The following is a 20,457-nucleotide window of genomic DNA, read 5'->3' as shown; positions in this document are numbered from 1 at the left end:
TTAACCTTAAGTACCTACTTACGAAGGTAGTTAAGAGGAGAGGACTGTGTAAGGTGATCTTACTTTAATGCATAAAGATAGATTTAATGATTAGCCGTTTCATAAAGCAGGTAGGTACTTATGTATGAGGAAATATTTATAATAGAATCGGCGCACATCCCAAAACCGGAAAAATACCTACTAATACTAATAGTAGGTACCTACCTACTGAATATAGGTACTCTTAAGAAAGATAATACTGTGTTAATCAATATACCTACTAAACATTTCCGCTGTTGACCGTACAGTTGAAATCAAAACAAAACAAGTCGGTAACCTACCTAAAGGCCTACGAAATAAAGTTCAAAGTTTCATTGACCGCTTGTGTATAAGGCGTGCCTCTCGCAAACAATTTTACATCATTGCTGCCGACCTTAGGGGTCAAGTTTTCATACTGATATAGTTTGTGATTATGAATGATGTAACCAAGCAAATGAGAAGCAATCCGTCGAAACTGAACTAATAACGGGTTACGATTTCAGCCTTGGTTCAATACATAGGTACTTAAGTTATCTATATACAGTGTGAGTCACGTTAAAGTGTACATATGAAAATAGATGAAACTAGACCTATTTTTATCGACAAAAAAGAGGTCAAAATTTTTTTTAGGTTTTTTTTTAATTTCTTATAGATTTTTTTTTCTTCAAATTACTTATTGTAAAGAAAACGTAATAACTTTTAAACTAAGCGGTATATTCTGATAAAATAAAAACAGTAATAATGCTAAATAACAGGCAATACTAAAAAAATACATAAAGTACACAGAAAAGGCCAACAAATAATAAAAAAAGATACTTTTTGAAAAAAATCTGCTTTTAAATTCGTGTTTTTTTGGTTATTTGATAAATTTCTCCAAAAAATGCCCCTATAACAGGTGGTTTTTATTACTTTGTATTATTCTCTATCGTATTACCTTCGTAAAACCAAAAATCGCATGTCTCTATCCCTATCACAACGTTTGCAATGATCGTTTGAACTAAGCCTCTCCGGGCGCGCCATTCAACGCTTCGTTAACAACGAAACTGAAAATGGCTCTAGATTTGTAATTTTGATAAAGACAAGTTAGATTTCAAATAAAAACAAAAGATTTCGAAGTAAAATAAGCATTTTAGTTAAAATTAAAATTGTCTCTACCTGTAGCGGAGAATAATGTGGTGACAGGCCTTTGTTCAAACGATCATAGCAAATGTTGTGATAGGGATAGAGTCGTGCGATTTTTGGTTTTACAAAGATAATACGATAGAGAATAATACAAAGTAATAAAAACTACCTGTTATAGGGGCATTTTTTGGAGAAATTTATCAAATAACCAAAAAAACACGAATTTAAAAGCAGTTTTTTTTCAAAAAGTATCATTTTTTATTATTTGTTGGCATTTTTTGTGTATTTTATGTATTTTTTTAGTATCGCTTGTTATTTAGCATTATTACTGTTTTTATTTTATCAGGATATACCGCTTAGTTTAAAAGTTATTACGTTTTCTTTACAATAAGTAATTGGAAGAAAAAAAATTCTATAAAAAATAAAAATAAAATCAAAAAAAATTTTTGACCTCTTTTTTGTCGATAAAAATAGGTCTAGTTTCATCTATTTTCATATGTACACTTTAACGTGACTCACACTGTATATAAAAGAAAGTCGTGTTAGTTACTTCGCTTATAACTCAAGAACGGCTGAACTGATTTAGCTGAAAATTGTCAGGGAGGTAGTTTAGAGCCAGGAGAAGGACTTAGGATACTTTTTTTCCCGTTCGAAACAAAAAAAAAGTCTGCTTATTTATTGCCATTAAGGCGGAACAAAGTTCGCCGGGTCAGCTAGTGTAATATAAAATTAAATTGGTACAACCCATATCTACAAATCAGTATTTATTATTGTTAGTATTAGATCTTTTAGTTCCACTACTTTATTTTAATAATACACAATAATACAATCTCTATTTAATGTCTGGGAAATAATAACTATTTAGGTACCTACTTTGTATTTACTAAAACAATACATTCATGTTTTGCATATTTTTTTTATTAATGCTTAATATAAGTAGGTATATGGACCAAATATACATAATATGTTTTATAAATTTAGAAAATCTGCATTGTCATTACAAATTCCATAATATTTAAAGCCGAATAACATCTACAGCATAAACAATTGAACTTTTATCAGTGATAATAACTGACTTGTTTACTGTAATACAATTTAATGCATCTGATTTCTGTAATTATTCCATTCATAGCCAATGTTTAATCAAAACGTATGCATTCAATTCATTTTTCTATGGGGATTAATTTACTCCGATAAAATATAAAGAAGGCCACATTCTGACATTATTTTAAGCAGTACAATACCTACAATAAACTTAGCTAGCTGATAAGACATAAAACACCTCAATTTCGATTTACATTTTACATCAATTGACCACTTCAAAAATAAACTTTTTCTCGTTAATGTAAATACTTAACAAAACAATTTGTCTTTTAATAACTAGAGCTATGCTAACAGAGATAAAAATATTCTCATAAAAATGTTATTATTTGAAAGAAAAAAAAACTTTCAACAGCAACAAGTTATCTAATCTACAACATTATTACATAAATGCAGAGCTAAGTTCATAAAGAGTTTTCCATGGCAGTTGTGGAATGAAACTATTACATTATGGCCAAGATAATTAATACTTATTAGTTCATTAATCCTCGCAAGATCTGCTAATTATAATGTCTGGAAAAGACAATGAATGATACAACAAAACTAACCATAAAATGAGATTATAAAAAAAAAGAAAAAAACACAGTTCTTTCCAATCCATGTTTAAAGCTACTAAAACTAAATTAGTAGGCTTCCAACTGTCCTTTATAAATACAAAAGTATTATTTCCAGAGTAAAAAATATCACCAATTCTTAGTTATCTTTATCTAATCTATTACTGTTAGATAACATACCAATAGACAACATGAGATGTCCAAAAATAACTGGGACATAGTCTATGATGCAAACAATATAAAACCAATGTTGGAGAACTTAACCTAAATTAAAATTAAATGCTTAATTAAACTAGTATGGAACATTGGAGAATAGATATGAAACAGATTCTCCGTTGTGTGTACGCCTCACTGCCTCAGCCAGCATCATGGAAACATCGATGCACTGGATTTTAGGGCAATCCTGCATATGCCTTTCCTGTGGGATTGTGTTTGTAACGACAACTGCCTCTAAACAGGCATTGTTGATTCGAGAAATGGCAGGCCCAGAGAAAATACCATGAGTGAGGATTGCATACACCTTAGTTGCACCAGCTTCAATCAACTTTTCAGCAGCATGGCAAATAGTGCCGCAGGTATCAGCCATGTCGTCCACCAGGATGGCAATGCGGTTCTTCACATCACCCACTAACACCATTGAGGCCACTTCATTAGCCTTCTTCCGTTCTTTGTGAATAAGAGCAAACTCAACATTCAACCGATCAGCTATTGAAGTGACTCTTTTGGCACCACCAGCATCAGGAGATACTACAATGCTTGTTTTCCAGTCAGGAATATTCTCTTTGATCCATTTCAACACTGCAGGCTCGGCGAAGAGGTTATCCACGGGTATGTCGAAAAATCCTTGAATTTGGGATGCATGAAGATCCATTGTTATGATGTGATCCGCGCCGGAGACGGAGAGAATGTTGGCGACCAGTTTTGCAGTAATTGGAGCTCTACTTTTGTCTTTTTTGTCTTGTCTCGCGTACGGAAAGCACGGAATGACAGCGGTGACCCGGGACGCCGAAGCAATTTTGCATGCGTTGATCATAATCAGTAGCTCCATAAGATTGTCATTTATCTCGCCACTGCCGCTCTGAACTATGTAAACATCTTCTCCACGAACAGATTCACCGATTTCTACACACGTTTCCATGTTGCTAAATTTTTTTGTGACTACTTTGCCGAGATCAATTCCAAGGCGGTCGACAATTTTTTGCGCGAGGTCCGGATGCGAGCTCCCGCTGAAGACCTTGATGTTCGGCATTCTGGTGGTTAGAGGTAGAGTTATGTGGTCCAATTTATTCACTACTTCCTCGAGCGGTACTGTTGATTTCATCAGCACCAACCGCTAGACGGGACGACCTCACGGGACGGTCACTCAATGTATGCGACGGGCAGACGACTTGAATTAACTATTTATGAGTCTTTATATGATGATAAGAGATACTTAGGAAAACGTGGGGACTCGCCGCGCCGTGCCGTAAAATACGTCGCACCAAACTTCACGAGTTCACGCGTTCGTCGCTCGTCTCACTCGTCTCGCACGTTTTTTTATTAATTTATTTATACCACAGATTAGAGAGTATGTCTAAAGAATTTAAACGTCAATCAATCATGATCACAGACTTGCGTTTTCGTGTCAAAAAATCCATTCCTTGATTAAAAAAAATGATTTTCGATAACTAGTAAATATTTAAGTTTTATTGTAGTTAAATCAATATCGTTTTATTAATTTTCAGCTATAAATTAAAATAAATTATTAAAAAGACGGCTCAAAACCATTGACATTTATAAACTAAACGTTCAAATAAACACGTCATTGCCATTTTGACATTCGCTTCGCGCCCAACTGTTCAGTCAGCTGTTGTTGTCTTTTCTATTTTTATCTCAAAATTTTGTATTTTTTTAATTTTTTTATTAATACAATGTTTATTCATTTTTAATTGCTTTTACTGTATTGACTTTCAATAAATATGGCAGAAGAATCTGAACTTCCTGGTGTTAAAAAGATGAAACTACTGCGATGTATGGACTGGCTCCAGAAGCAAAACAGTTTGGACATGAAGAAACTTTCTCAACAAAATAAGAACGATATTCAGTTTATTATCAAGACCAATGCAGATAGAAAAAACTTTCTGCTGTCTGTAGCTGAGGACGAAGCGACGGTTCCTGATGGTGTTTACGAGCCTGCAATCGAACCAAAGGCTGTGGTGTGTTGGTTTTTAATTTAACCTTTTTTATTTACATGAACACCTTTGTCTAGGAGTGGACGTCATTTGACATAAACGATATTTTTTTTGTAATCAAGTATTACTAATATTATGTGCTTTATTTTACTCCAGAATAAATACTTTTAGCACAATAATGAGAGGGATATACTGTTTTTAATATGTACTGAATATTATAGTGAGTTAATTAACTAATGACTACAATGGCTTATTTTGTAGTAGTGCCTGTTTAAGATAGACTAAACTTTGTACTTCTTTTACAGCCTCTTCACCGTTTACGCACTGAAAGCTTACGTCTGGATTGTGAATGGCAAGCGTGCTTGTGGCATTTCACAGACTACGAGGAGTTCCAGAAACACATCCGGAACCACATCTCCAACTTGCATGTTTTAAAAAACGACGACAGTGGTGAGTCACACACTATAATGCCAGCATAATAATTACTGTCAATATTAAGGTTTTGGCTCATATAGTGTGTTTATTTCAATTTTTTTTTCTTGCAACTGTCAAATATAAGCTCACAAATTAATCATTAATCTTACCAGTATCTATGACTCTATGTACAAAGTAAGTCCATAGATCACAAAATGAAAAATTAACAGACAGACATCTGTACAAGCTGAACACAGTGGCATTTTATGTATTTGTTGCAGGTTGCAACACAGTGGCATTTTTGTTGTAAAATGCTATTTTGCACCAAAAATGTATTGTGTTGTCTGATGTGATGTCTACTGTACAATAACTAGATATTATACTGTAAATTATGTTAATGACAGTATCTTATTTACTTAAAACTTTTATGCACATAAATCACGGTACACATGGCGAACTTAATGTCATTCAGAATTCTCCTCCAGTCAGCTTTAGGGCCAAACTGAAAATATAGTAGGCGGTACTAAATCTTCTTCTTTTCGTGTCGACAACAAACCTACACAGTGTCAGCCCAAAACTCCGCCACAAGAGTCTGGTACTAAATTATTCGATAACATATTAATGACGCTATCTTATTTATATTTCAAGTGGAGTATGTCTGCCTATGGGATGTCTGCGGGCACAAAACGCCGGACTTCAACGAAATGGTCCGTCACATCAACTACCACGCATACCACGCGCGTCTCCTGGCTATCGGTCTCAATGGGCGTGCCACATTGAACTTGGCACGGTGTAAAAAAGATTCGAGCAAAAGGAATCAGTTGCCTCCATTGTTAAGCGAACATGTTTGTATGTGGGTTGGGTGCGAAGAAAGATTTAACTGCATCCAGGTGAGAAATGCTATAATTATTTTCTAACTCTACCGATATTTAATTTTCTGAAGAATTTGTTATAATTATTTTTGTCACCATCAATTGACTTGACCTTAGAACAGTGGTTCTTAACCTTTAAGTCACGAGGGACCATTTTACCAAATTTCTGTCTAGTCAGGGACCACTTTCTTATTTTCAAAATCCTATGAAAATGGGAGGTCGATTTCTCGCCCACTGTGCGCCGTTTGCGTTGTGTTGACTCGACTCATCACGTCACGTCACTTGTTTATTACGATGTCTTCGTGGACCACTTGGAATGCCTCCAGGGACCACCAGTGGTCCGCGGTCCACCGGTTAAGAACCACTGCCTTAGAATAATTTTATGAGAAAATCACTGCAAAGTTTGCATACAATCATATAAATAAGATAATAAAGTTAATACGCACACTATCGCGTCATTTCAAGGTTATTTCTATCTTCATTTCCATAATTACATCTGCTGATGCACAAATGTTTTGTTTTCATCAAAGAGATAGGGGGATGTTTTATGATGTAATAGTCAAATCGAATAGTTTATTCAGTAATTCAATTATGTAAACCCTGGTCTTCCTAATATAAATAAATAAATAAATAGTATAGTATGTATAGTAGTTTCCTATATGTTCCCCTGCTTATTTAAATCTACCGTCGTCTTTAGTCGTTCTAAAAATCTATAGACATAATTGGAAATCTACTGTGTTGTCAGTGGTAAAAGCTTTCAAGTTTTTTTTTTCCTTTTCTAATCTGCTACTTGACAATCTGTTTCCGCGAAACAATAATAATCCAATCATCTGTCTGATTCCAATCCGGTTCTCGAGGCGTTCAGTAAGAGACTAGTCCAGTGAGTCATCTCTTATTCTTTCACTGCGAATCTTTTCGCTAGGTTTTGAATGCTGTCTCTTCAGTCTAGAAAAGTGCAGACTGCCAGTTCCTTGCAGTTGAGAGGCGAGTTCGTTTCTGTGACTATCCAGTCTCAGTTGGTAACTTTTACTGTACTTTTCAATTTGCTGTTTCTCTGTATCCAGCTTGATATCCATGTACATAATCTTGTTACTGACATAGGGATGTATCTTAGAGAGAGAAAGCTTTAAGTAAACTACTATTATTAGGCCTTGACGAAAACCGGGACTTTCTCTTTTTGAGTTAACAATAAATTCCCTATCCTACATCTCATTATCTTCATTGCAGACCTTGTTCGATCACGTCAAACTCCACATAAAGTATTCCGAGCGGACCCTATGCTCGTGGGCGGGCTGCGGACTCACGTTCGCTCGACGCAGCCTGCTCTCTATGCACCTCCGATCGCACACCGGGGAGCGACTTATCGCGTGCTACCATTGCGGTCAGCACTTCGCGTGTAATAGGAAACTGGCTGATCATTTGAGGAGACAGGTCAGTCCACCGCTATGTATTTTTATTTTTATTCGTATTATGTTGGCCGTTTGGTGTAGTGGTTCAGAATGGACTACTATGCTGAGAGGTCTCGAATTCGAGAACCTGAAATGATGCATTTTAATTTCTGTGACGGATCTGGGTGTTACTTAGGTTTAAATAACATTTATTTCTCATTAAAAACATTACAGTCACTTACATGAGAAATTAACAAATTTTATGTAGGTAGATAATTAATTATTACTTTGTATAATAATATGTTTGTAGTGTCCGACCGAAACTAGTTTTACGACCGAAACCGAAAACGAATTTCGGCAACGGTGTCTATTTCGGCCGAAACCGAAACCGAAACTTCCTTACAAGGCTCATATTTTGAGGGAAAAATAAAGAAAAGGTTATTATAATCAGTCAGTATTTATTGTTTTCTCTTTAAATTGCATTAAAATTGAACTTATAAAGCGCATTTTTACTCTAAAAGGTATCAAATTATGTATTAAAAAAGAAAAAGAAGGATTTATAGTTAGATTTTTTTTAATTACTCGCAATATTCAGGACATCTACATAACCCGTCCCATGGTCGGGTGTTTTATAGCCTGACCAGGAACATAAAAACCCTGGCATAGAGGCGCGTCAATTGCATTTGATAGTGCAACACTGAGTACAGTCGTACCTGTGTTAAATTAATAGGCTAACTTTATGTATCAGGATTCAGGATTACGGGCTAATTTGATATTTTCATAAATTAACGAAAAAATATTAATATAGGTAACCTGGTTTAAATAAATTAAATGAAACCATCAATCGAGCTAGTAGGATTTATTTTATTATTCATCAATAATCAAATTTAGAACTTGAATATTCAACTGCAATGTCTGCTCATGAACGCTTCAAACTCAGTACTTCTTTCCCAATTTCATAAAATTCAACACTTAGAAAGTGTCATTTTTTTAAAAATAGGTAGTTGAAACACACCACAGCTAATTTTCATAGTGGACTGTACTATACGATAAACATGTCAGTCAATTTGACAACCTTTGTCGGAAACCTTATTCAATGAAAATATTGTCCGAACCCTTAGTATTTCTCTTCGACAAATACTTTAACACATTGTAAACCACTTTTCTTTCACGACTATAAAAGATTTCAGCAATTTAACTCACAAAATAAATTGCGCACATTTAAAATAAAGTTTGTTTACACTTTGACAGCAATAGTCTGACATGCAAGGTGACATGTCAATGAAGTTTTCAGTTACTGTTGCCATTAAAATAAATTAGTACCATTAGTTTTCCGCAACATGGCGAGGGTTTTTATGTTCCTGGTCAGGCTATACCTTAATAATTTCTCAAAACAAAATTGGTAGTAGGTACGTAAGTTAGTAGGTTATCTACGTACTTGCCACTTGGATACCTTGGTGATAAATACTAAATGAGCTTTTAAACTCTGAATCCATAATATTATCACCATGAAATGCACTTTAGTCATTACTAACTACCTAACTAATGTTTGTTTACGTATAGCATTTGCGAACCAAAAAAAATAGGTTAGATTAAACTTGATTATACTTTTATCAGTCATATTAAATATTTTTTTTTATATTTATTACCCGCTCTTATGTTATAACGACATAAAACGAGATAAAATTCAAAATAAATCACTCTAAAACTCGCCACCAGAACAAAACAAAACAAACAGCAAAGTTTGCTGAGCAAACAAACAAGCGAGCGAATCACGACATTGGCTCTGATCGGATTCATTCCCTCATTTAACGCGCCGAACATAACTGATAACAGCGCGGAAACTCCCAAATGCACATTCGGTTTCGGTCGTAGTTTCGGCAAGTTTGCCGCCGAAAACGAAACTAAACCGAAACTCGTGTTTTTACCGAAACTCAACCGAAAACGAAACCGAAACCGAACATTCGGTCGGACACTATATGTTTGTATTTAAAAAAAGTATACATCTAGTACCTATCCGTTAAGCTAGCACCCTTAACACAAGCATATTATTATATTAATTGCTTACTTTGGGGCTAGATGGCACTGTGTGAAATTGTCCAATAATATTATTTATTCTTGCTTGTACCTTCCTCTTTTTGTGTTTTCTTTAACCGGGTCCCAGGAAAAAGCCCTAGAATCCTACACAGGCGGTACGAAGGTCGTTTTGTCAGTTAGAATTCAAATTAAACCGCCAATTACAGAACGTATACCCGCACTCCAGCTACCCGTGTTCAGTGTGCGGCGTGTCGTGCGCGACCGAGTACTTGCTTCGGGAGCACGCGCGACAGCACGTGTCCGCGTACGCGTGCGCTCTCTGCGACATGTCCGCGCCCACGCCCGCCGCGCTCGCGCAGCACGTGCGGTACCGCCATCTACCGGCGCAGCACGCGCGGACCCACGCCTGCCCGCACTGCCCGTACAGGTTAGTATAGTCTGGTCTGTGAGCACGTAGAATTTTGTCCAATGACCCCAAGCTACCCATCCTTATCGCTCGCGCGTAATTGAGAATGTTACTAGGTATGCAAAATCACTTGAAACCTATGTTACAGTTAAGCTTTTACATTTACAAATACATTAGTTTTTATTTCATTCAAAAATACCCAGTAGTTATGATTTTATAGGCATTCAAAGTTCGCTTAAATATTGAGTCCCGCCGACGGTCACGTGACCCCGTGTGACGTACATTCACAGCGTCCGCTCACTAGAAAACGGATATAAACATACTTAAATATTTTTTTTTTTGTAAATACAAACTTATTATACATATTAACACCCAGACCCATCACAGAAATTAAAATTGAACCAAACCCAAACTTGATGCGATTGTGTCGTTTTATTGCGAATTACCTTCCGCTCCATCATTAGACCCCGATTACTATATAGAATTAAAATACTCATCAATACAAAACGAACGAGCCCAAACTCGATGCATTTAAGTCGTTTTATTATAGAGTTCCTATGGCCACCTTCCAGCTCCATCATCAGATCAGCTCCATGTCATCATAATATTGCATGGTCATCCAAATCACATGTGTTTGCGAAATTTCAGCTTAATCGGTTGCCTGGAAGTGGGTCTTAATTCAGCTTGCAAGATTCCACCCATACAAATATGAGCCAGTCACTGTAATATGACGTCACGCGCATAAAATGGCGGGCCGGCCGCCGCCCGCACTTTTAAAATTCAATATCTTGGAAACTAATTGACGTATCGAAATAATTCTTTCACGTGTATTTTTTATTTTTAACAGAGAATACAGAAAGCTAAAAAACAAAATTAGTGAACATTCTTCATTATATTGCTGTCGCGACTGTGCGACGGGCGCCCGCAGTGAGTGTGCGAGCGCGACAGCAACATAATTACGCGCGAACGATAAGAAAAGGTAGCTTGGGGTCATTGGACAACATTCTTCGTGCTCCCGGACCTGACTATAGTGATTTATGTCAATAGATGGCACTGTACCACATGGTCGCGTTAGAGTAACACGTGCGGTACCGCCATCTACCGGCGCAGCACGCGCGGACTCACGCTTGCCCGCACTGCCCGTACAGGTTAGTAGTGGTTTATGTCAATAAATGGCGCTGTACCACATGGCACTCACGCTTGCCCGCACCGCCCGTACAGGTTAGTAGTGACTTATGTCAATAGATGGCGCTGTACCACACGGCCGCGTTAGAGTAACACGTGCGGTACCGCCATCTACCGGCGCAGCACGCGCGGACCCACGCTTGCCCGCACTGCCCGTACAGGTTAGTATAGTCTGGTCCGGGAGCACGTGGAATTTTGTCCAATGACCCCAAGCTACCCATCCTTATCGCTCGCGCGTAATTATATTGCTGTCGCGACTGTGCGACGGGCGCCCGCAGTGAGTGTGCGAGCGCGACAGCAACATAATTACGCGCGAACGATAAGGATGGGTAGCTTGGGGTCATTGGACAAAATTCTACGTGCTCCCGGACCAGACTATAGTGATTTATGTCAATAGATGGCGCTGTACCACACGGCCGCGTTAGAGTAACACGTGCGGTACCGCCATCTACCGGCGCAGCACGCGCGGACCCACGCTTGCCCGCACTGCCCGTACAGGTTAGTAGTGGTTTATGTCAACAGATGGCGCTGTACCACACCGTACAACCAAACTGTGGAATGGACTGTCGTCTGCGGTGTTTCCGGACGAATACGACCTGCAAGCTTTCAAAATGAGAGCGTATCTTCACCTTAATGGCAGGCAACGTACCTGTAACGCCCCTGGGTCTGCGGGTGTCTATGAGCGACGGTAATCACTTACCATCAGGTGATTCGTCTGTTCGTTTGCCTCCTGTCACATAAAAAAAAATCATGGCCGCGTTAGAGCAACACGTGCGGTACCGCCATCTACCGGCACAGAACGCGCGGACTCACGCTTGCCCGCACTGCCCGTGCAGGTTAGTAGTTATGGCACGCGTCAACAGATGGCGCTGTAACCACATGGCACTCACGCTTGCCCGCACCGCCCGTACAGGTTAGTAGTGATTTATGTCAACAAATGGCGCTGTACCACACAGCCGCGTTAGAGTAGCACTTGCGATACCGTCATCTGCTGGCTCTAGTTGTGATTTACGTCAATAAACGGCGCTTTTCTACAGGCCCCTACAGGTGGGTTGATAGCTGATACTGTGTAACTTAGTCAGGTCTCTAGTGCGTTTTGTTTGCCCTACACAATCAACAAAAACATTGTCAACATTCAACAAACCTGTCTACACAAAACATCGTTTCACTACTTATGTGTTTTCCACCGGGCATGGAAAGCAAAAACATTGTTGATGCAAACAAAAATGTGTAGGGCAAAACAGGTGCTGGGAGACCCGGCTTTACAACTACAGGCACTGCTCCTACAGATTAGATGGTAGTAGTTGTGGAGTGCGCCAATAGATGGCGCTGCACTAGTTGCAAGCACAGTTTAGTTGGTAGTTTCAGACTGCACCTGCAGGTGAACTAAATATACACTATTTTTCTTCGTTTAATTAAACAAAAATAGTGCGGAAATGAGAATGAATCCTGCTTTTAGCATGTCGTTGATGTTTCTTTTCCGTCTCTTTCAGAGCCGTAAACAGTTCAGACCTTCGCAAGCATATACCAACACATACGCGTAAAAAGAAGCGAATCAAGAACGAACAATTAGAAGACGACATATCTGACGAAGACAATTCCGAGGACGAAGTTAAGACTCCTAAGGTTAGCAGATCATTGTATCTAAGTACAGTGAGCCACAGTTCTAGCTACCCGTTTCCGTTTTTTTTTCTGGCTCTCACCAAATGGTGATTCTTTTGCGATAGTACGAGATGACATGACCGAAAATGAGTAGTTGGAATCCGGATCAGTGACGAATTTAAAGATTGGCCGCTGGTAGGCTGGGGGTTGTAAACGACTGGACAAAAAATGAAAAATATTTACTATTGCGATATTCTAGAAATTCAATATCATTAACTATCAGTTGTTTGGCACTGTAATACGTATCCCAACTAATATTATAAATGCGAAAGTAACTCTGTCTGTCTGTCTGTCTGTCTGTTACGCTTTCCCGCTTAAACCTCGCAACCGATTTTGATGAAATTTGGCATAGAGATAGTTTGAGTCCCGGGAAAGGACATAGGATAGTTTTTATCCCGGTTTTTGAAACAGGGACGCGCGCGATAAAGTTTTTCTGTGACAGACAAAATTCCACGCGGGCGAAGCCGCGGGCGGAAAGCTAGTAGTGCTATATTTTGATTTTTGTTAAAGTATGTATTTTTTTTTTAATTTTGAAAATCAGCCGCCCCTTATTTGCAGCAGGCATCAGCCTGCTGGTAAATCCGCCACTGATCCTGATATATTTTCTTTGATTAAATTGTTTTAACTAGCAATTTTGTACTGCTTTTTTTTCGTTATTCGGCTTCGCCATAACTGCGTAAAGAATAATAATAATAATGCACATCCCAACACATTATCGTATCTCGAAGGGGCCTCTTCGTGTTGGATCTGTTTCTGTATCCCCATGAACGCCTTCCAAAAGGACCGGCCTCCGCGCCGTGCTTATCCACAGGAGATACAAATAATAATAATAACTTTGCGCTTAAAACGGCCTCTACGTGTTGGATCTGTATCCCCACGCAAGCCTTATACAGGGTGTTAGGTAAATGGGTATATGAGCCGACACTAGCCCATGTTAACATGGGCATAAAATGGTATGGTGAAGTCAGAAATTTGATATCACCATTTTAATTTTTTTAATTTTCATACAAAATAAATTTTATAAAATCCGATTTGTATGAAAATAAAAATAATTAAAATGAAAATATAAATTTTCTGACTTCACCATACCATTTATATGCCCATGTTAACATGGGCTAGTGTCGGCTTATATACCCATTTACCTAACACCCTGTATAGGACCGGGCCACTTTTGACCCGTGAGCTCCAAAGCGTACAAATAATAATAATTTAATTTTATAGCCACAGAAGAAGTATGCATGTCACATGTGCCCTGAGAAGCACACAAAGGTGTTCTCACGAGGCTCGCGGCTCACGACGCATCTGGTTAATGTGCACGGCGCACAGTGGCCCTTCGGACATAGCAGGTTTAGGTAAGTCCCCTGTTTTGTAGTACGAGCAGCGACAAATATTTCGTGACACCCGAATAAATACAAATGAGTAGGTTATCTTCATAGAAACGCACCGAGCGCGGTTTGTATACGAGCGCACCAATACGTATGCGGCGCGCACGCACACACTGACAAAATTTAGCGGGGAGTTGCGCCGTTTCTATGAAGATAACCTACTTATTTGTATTTACTCTGGTGACAACCACAAGTGGCCAAAAAGTTCAACCTTATTCCAATAGACTATTTGACACCATTCCCCTACAATTTGATATCTCAACTTTTTTTAAAAGATACTTCCTTCTCGTAATAAAAATTTAATTAATATCTACTAATATTATAAAATGCGAAAGTAACTCTGTCTATCAGTCTGTCTGTCTCGCTTTCACGCCTAAACCACTGAACCGATTTTGATGAAATTTGGCATGGAGATAGTTTGAGTCCCGGGAAAGGAAATAGGATAGTTTTTATCCCGGTTATTGAAACAGGCACGCGCGCGACAAAGTTTTTCTGTGACAGACAAAATTCCACGCGGGCGAAGCCGCGGGCGGAAAGCTAGTATTAAATAACTTGTAAATTAAGATTTTTGGTGGCATTGTATTGTCATAAATGTATTAATTATGCTATAATAAGTTTGTTGCCTTGAATAAATACTAAGCAAAACATTTCAGATATCAAATAAGCGAAGACGGCATGTACCGGCTGACTACGACCCGGTACGAAGTTCTGGAAGTCTCCAAGAAGATTGTGGACGGGTACAGCGGACCCAAGGAGTCTCTGAACACGACATTCGAGTTCAACGTGCGACAAGTCGCGGAGGCCACAGAGACTGCGCCTAGAAGGTTCGAGATCACACTAAAAGGTGTGTATAATATGATAATCAATCATCATCAAAATCAAAAATTATCATCATCAGTAAAAAACACCGGCCAAGTGTGTGTCGGACCCACGCACAAAGGGTTCCGTACCATTGATTTATGATTTTTTTTATTTTTTTTTATTTTATGTTATTTGTATGAAAGATTACGCGGTACCAAGCGGTTTACGATTGACGAGGTATTAAAAAAAACTACTTACTAGATCTCGTTCAAAACAATTTTAGTTGGTAGTTTTTATAGTATACATAATATGTTTTTTTTTAGATTTTTCATTNGCGTCTGACACGCAAACTATTCGGTTTAGAAAGAAAAATATTTTAGAAACCTCGGTATCATTTTTGAAGACCTATCCATAGATTAGATACCACACGTATGATTGATGAAAAAAAAATTTTTGAGTTTCAGTATTTTTTTTTATTTTTGCATCAAAATCTTAATGCGGTTCACAGAATACATCTACTTACCAAGTTTCAACAGTATAGCTCTTATAGTTTCGGAAAAAAATGGCTGTAACATACGGACGGACAGACGGACGGACGGACAGACAGACATGACGAATCTATAAGGGTTCCGTTTTTTGCCATTTGGCTACGGGACCCTAAAAACAGAGGAGTGGGGATGAAATTCATTCATTTTTCATCCCCACCCCACTGTTTTTTTGACTTTTGACTTGACTTGGCTAATTTCCGCGCAGTGTAAAAGCAGCACTACACTAAACATAGGCTATGCCTGGAAGGTTCGAGATTACACTAAAAGGTGTGTGTAATATGATAATCATCATCATCAGTAAAAAAAAAACAGAGGAGTGGGGATGAAATTAATTCGTTTTCCATCCCCACCCCTGTTTTTTTAACTTGACTTGGCTAATTTCCGCGCAGTGTAAAAGCAGCACTACACTAAACATAGGCTATGCCTAGAAGGTTCGAGATCACACTAAAAGGTGTGTATAATATGATAATCATCATCAAAATCAAAAATTATCATCATCAGTAAAAAAAAACAGAAGGAGTGGGTATGAAATTCATTCGTTTTTCATACCCAAACCACTGTTTTTTTGACTTGACTTAATTTCCGCGCAGTGTAAAAGCAGCACTACACTAAACATACACTGGTCATCATAAAAATCGACCCACCCGCGACAAGCACTTTCAAACGTATGCATCCCCACTTCCCACCAATATTACTATACTATATTACCATTTAAAAGCCTAGTTCTAAACTTCATTTCATTAAAGGAAAGGATTTAACCCCAAAAATGTGTCTGTAGAAGAATCCAGAGTCACTTCTTCAAAAAAGTTAACGCTTGAGCCAACTTTTATGGCTATACAACTGTTAAGTTAGGATTAATCGCTATCCATCTGTTAAAGAGGACACGTGAGATCATTATTTGGTTTTATAACCATAAAAATTGGTCTAATTGATCCCAGAGGTGAGCCCAAAGTGAGGTCTTTTTTCAAGTTTTTCAAGTCACATTTATTGTATGTATAATATGTTAATCGTTTATTAGGAAATTAAATGTGTTTTTCTTTAAGGATATTTATTGGGCTTTCAAATAACACCAATATTGTTGGGGAACCATGATTGTGTCAGTAGAAACGAGTTTTCCTGTAAAACGTAGGTGGGCCGATTTTTGTGATGACCAGTGTAGGTTATGACCTATGATATAGTCCACCTTTCCACATCGCCCGGGTGGTAACGGCCTGCATCCAGCGCCTTATGAGGTCTACCTTGAGGATGCTACCTTATGAGGTCGTCCATCCCCCTTGTAGGTGGACGTTCCACGCTACTGGAGTAAAATGTCCTTTATATACCTTGATTTTTTAGAATCCAGCAGAGATGTAAACAAACACTTTCATACACAATTACACCATAATCACTTACGTGTTCATAATATCATACACATTATTTAACAAGCCCATGAAACCAACTTTATTTTCACGTTTATACAAGTTTCAAATCAATCTTTGAAACAAATTATTTTAGCAAAATACGTGGACGATGAAAATTTGTGAGACTTGTCAAATTGACTTGACGTTTAAAATCATGTGTTATCTCCATATTGTCTATGACTTGTCTCTGACACATCAGTGCTGTAACCTGTGAGTCCAAATGCTGCGTGATTGGTGGATTTTGACATATCTGTCAATGTCATGTCAAAAATAACCAATCATGCAGCATTTGGACCTCGCGTCTACGTATTGCCATCTGGCGGATTTTTCAATCGCGAAAACCCTCATTGATAGCATCTTAAATTACCTCCCTAGCGGAATAGAGCAACAAAGAACTGAGCGAGCGAGATGTCACTAGTAGCAACACTGTCAAACAGAACTTTTTGCAACTATTTGAAGTTTAATAACTTTACGGATGTCATTGATTGTTTTACTGTCCAGTGTGTTTTTTGATTACATCTGTGCATACAGTTTGTTTCCTGTTCTCGATTTCATAATCAGTTCACATTCAATGTTGCGACTTTGTTGCATATTTTTAGTATTTTGACGATCACCCGGCGATGATACGCAAGTACTACAATAATTTCACTTCGCGATTAACGAGAGGTTTTGTCGCATCACTAGTTCACAGACTAAAAATATTTTTATGTCATTTGGCCATGTTTGATGACATTTCTGCTGATTTCTAAAAAATTAGACTGTAGCTAGCACTGACCTGTGCCAGCTATGACGTTGTCAGGAGGGCGCTATTATCAATACAGTTCTGATATTTGCCACGATAGACAACAATATAATTATGCCACTTACTGGAGGGCGCTACTAAAGCCCGGTCCGTGAGCACGTAGAATTTTGTCCAATGACCCCTAGCTACCCATCCTTATCGCTCGCGCGTAATAATTATATTGCTGTCGCGACTGTGCGACGGGCGCCCGCAGTGAGTGTTCGAGCGCGATAGCAACATAATTACGCGCGAGCGATAAAGATGGGTAGCTAGGGGTCATTGGACAAAATTCTACGTGCTCACGGACCAGACTATATCTATCAATACGGGTTGTCAGTTTTTTATTTTTTCCATTTGCCGTTTCAAAATCGTTCAATTATTTCTAGGTGACAATGAAGAAAAGGCGTCATTGCCAATGAAGACTGAAAAGCTCGAGCCGCCTGAAGGATCAGTGGAGATCACCATCGATGACGTCGACGAGCACGGAAACGTCATCAGCTCAGAAGTCATTTACACGTAACAAGAGGAGGAATGTAGGTAAAAATACAAGAAACATATTTTTAAATAGTTAACCTAAGGCCCGGTCTGTGAGCTCGCACACTCACTGCGGGCGCTCGTCGCACAGTAGCGACAGCAACACAATTACGCGCGAGCGATAAGGATGGGTAGCTTGGGGTCATTGGACAAAATTCTACGTGCTCGCAGACCAGACTATACCTACCCTAGGAACAAAGCGATTTGTCGTTTACCTTTACTTACTACGTGAACTGGAAAGGAATTTTTTTTCAATCGTCTTTCTTCCCTTGAAGAGTAACACTTTGGTACCTAATACTTAAAAAGCGCCATCTTGTCTCAAACTAAGAAAAGTCTGTATTTTGCCGCCAGAGTGCAGCACTAGTGCAAATAGGCTAGATGACAAAATTTCAATTATTTGTCCGTCAGACAGTTATTTAGAAAATATTAGACTCATATTTTTTATTTTCTTTCATAATTAAATAATAACAGTGCTGGATTACTAATGTTTGGCCAAAAAACGTTTCCCAAATTATCACATCGCAAACAACGTTTCGCAAATTTTCATTTGGCAAATTCTCATTTGGCAAAACAACTTATTGCAAACTTTTAATTTGCAAATGTCGTTTTTGGCATATTATTGTTTAGCAAATTATTGTTTGGCAAAGTATGTTTTGCCAAATGTTTTATTTGGCAAAAATATTTCACGATAAACTATTTACAAAACAATTTGATTGGTGCATAGAATGGAATACAAATTAGCTTGTGGTTATTATTTTGTTTAGTGGGTAGTTAATATAATTTTTTTTGTAAATAAATTTTCATATTTCATTCTTTTTATCGAAATTTCCAAATGATTCATTAACAATAGAGATGATTCTAGCGCTCGGCGGCCGCTGCCGCGGCACGCTTCGCTCGCCTTCGCGCATTAAGGGTCACTGTTCTAACCTAACCTAACCTACTATTTTCTACAAGACCTACTTTTTGCAACCATACTATTTTCTGCAATCTCTCTGTTTTACATAAAATTATTGTGAAAACCATAACCATGTGCCTTATGCTTTGATTTGTGGGTAACGGTGGGTACTCGTAACTTCGTAAGTATGTGAAGTGTCAATTTGACCAAGCAAATTATTTGGGATATAATATTTGGCAAAATAAAACATTTGCTATATAAACATTTGCCAAGTAAAATTTGGCCAAATGTTAATTTGACCAAATGAATTAGTTGCGAAAAGTACAGTTGCTAAAAGTTTATTTGGGAAATAAAACTTTGGCGATAAGTTGTTTGCGAAGTGAAATTTGGCGAAAAGTAATTTGGCCAAACGGAAGGATACCAACAGTGCTACATCGAGTTGAAATGGCACGATACGTCACGCTTGAGTAGAATTTTTACTCAAAAGTGACGTCACGCGATATTTCAACTCAATGTAATACTGTAATTATTCGATTATGAATCAAATTAAAAAAATATTATTAGTTTTTGGGTACGATTGCACGAGAGTGATTTTTTTTCTTACAGTGACCGTAAAGAACAAAAGATAATTTCAGTGAAATATGTACCTTAAAACTTGGTATTATGGTCCAAAAAGCGCCATCTGCAATGTTTTTTAGCTTTCTGAAGGTATCGAAAAATGGTCCTTTCCATTTTGAGATTCTTTATTTACTTACTGGTTTCGTCATAATAATAATTATAATTTTGTAACTATTTTTTATTGTAAGCTGTGATTGTTGGTTACGTAATCGAAAGATTTGTATTTTAAAGTAGGTAAGTATATTAAAAATGCGATACTCACAATTTTAGTGATATTAAATAATAATAATAATAGTGATAAATGCAATATTTTTTGCTATGAATTAAGTTTTACCAACTTCTTCTGTTTTGTAATAATAATAAATATTATTTTTTTCATAATTGCCTAATGATATTTGTTTATAAAATTTGATTTTTGCACACAAATATAACTCATATTGTTTCTTTTAGAAAACTATTTTAATCTTCAAAAAGTACATTTTAATAATTATTAATAAATAAAAATATAATTCCAATACTAATATGTTTTATTATATAAAAAAAGCACCATCATATTGTGATTACA

The 20,457-nt window shown here is 37.6% G+C and overlaps 2 protein-coding genes across 2 annotated transcripts; one reads left to right on the top strand and one right to left on the bottom strand.

Moving 5' to 3' along the window:
• Positions 1–2,142: 2,142 nt before the first annotated feature.
• On the bottom strand, positions 2,143–4,330 carry Prps (phosphoribosyl pyrophosphate synthetase). Its single transcript, XM_028313895.1, has one exon. The coding sequence runs from the start codon at positions 4,114–4,116 to the stop codon at positions 3,088–3,090; it is 1,029 nt and encodes a 342-aa protein (XP_028169696.1). The 5' UTR covers positions 4,117–4,330; the 3' UTR covers positions 2,143–3,087.
• Positions 4,331–4,611: 281 nt separating this feature from the next.
• Hinfp (Histone H4 transcription factor) lies at positions 4,612–18,820 on the top strand. Its single transcript, XM_028313894.1, has 9 exons — positions 4,612–4,990; positions 5,272–5,416; positions 6,029–6,270; positions 7,480–7,683; positions 9,884–10,104; positions 12,762–12,894; positions 14,152–14,282; positions 14,969–15,159; positions 18,232–18,820. Exons 1-9 carry the CDS (start codon positions 4,754–4,756, stop codon positions 18,363–18,365), a joined length of 1,638 nt encoding a protein of 545 aa, XP_028169695.1. The 5' UTR covers positions 4,612–4,753; the 3' UTR covers positions 18,366–18,820.
• The last annotated feature ends 1,637 nt before the right edge of the window (positions 18,821–20,457 follow it).

This window comes from Ostrinia furnacalis, unplaced genomic scaffold (genome assembly GCF_004193835.3).
Source record: "Ostrinia furnacalis isolate ACB-3 unplaced genomic scaffold, ASM419383v2 OfSCF4399, whole genome shotgun sequence".
Lineage (NCBI taxonomy): Eukaryota > Metazoa > Arthropoda > Insecta > Lepidoptera > Crambidae > Ostrinia > Ostrinia furnacalis.
Note: the sequence above shows the minus strand (reverse complement) of the source record. Positions and strands in the feature narration are given on the sequence as shown.

What these genes read in the sequence shown, in the direction of transcription:
- Prps (XM_028313895.1), bottom strand. Translation starts at nt 4,116, where the DNA reads ATGAAATCAACAGTACCGCTCGAGGAAGTAGTGAATAAATTGGACCAC.
- Hinfp (XM_028313894.1), top strand. Translation starts at nt 4,754, where the DNA reads ATGGCAGAAGAATCTGAACTTCCTGGTGTTAAAAAGATGAAACTACTG. An exon ending in AAAGATTTAACTGCATCCAG is followed by an intron (nt 6,271 to 7,479) that starts GTGAGAAATGCT and finishes TCTTCATTGCAG; the next exon opens with ACCTTGTTCGATCACGTCAA. An exon ending in GTTCGAGATCACACTAAAAG is followed by an intron (nt 15,160 to 18,231) that starts GTGTGTATAATA and finishes AATTATTTCTAG; the next exon opens with GTGACAATGAAGAAAAGGCG.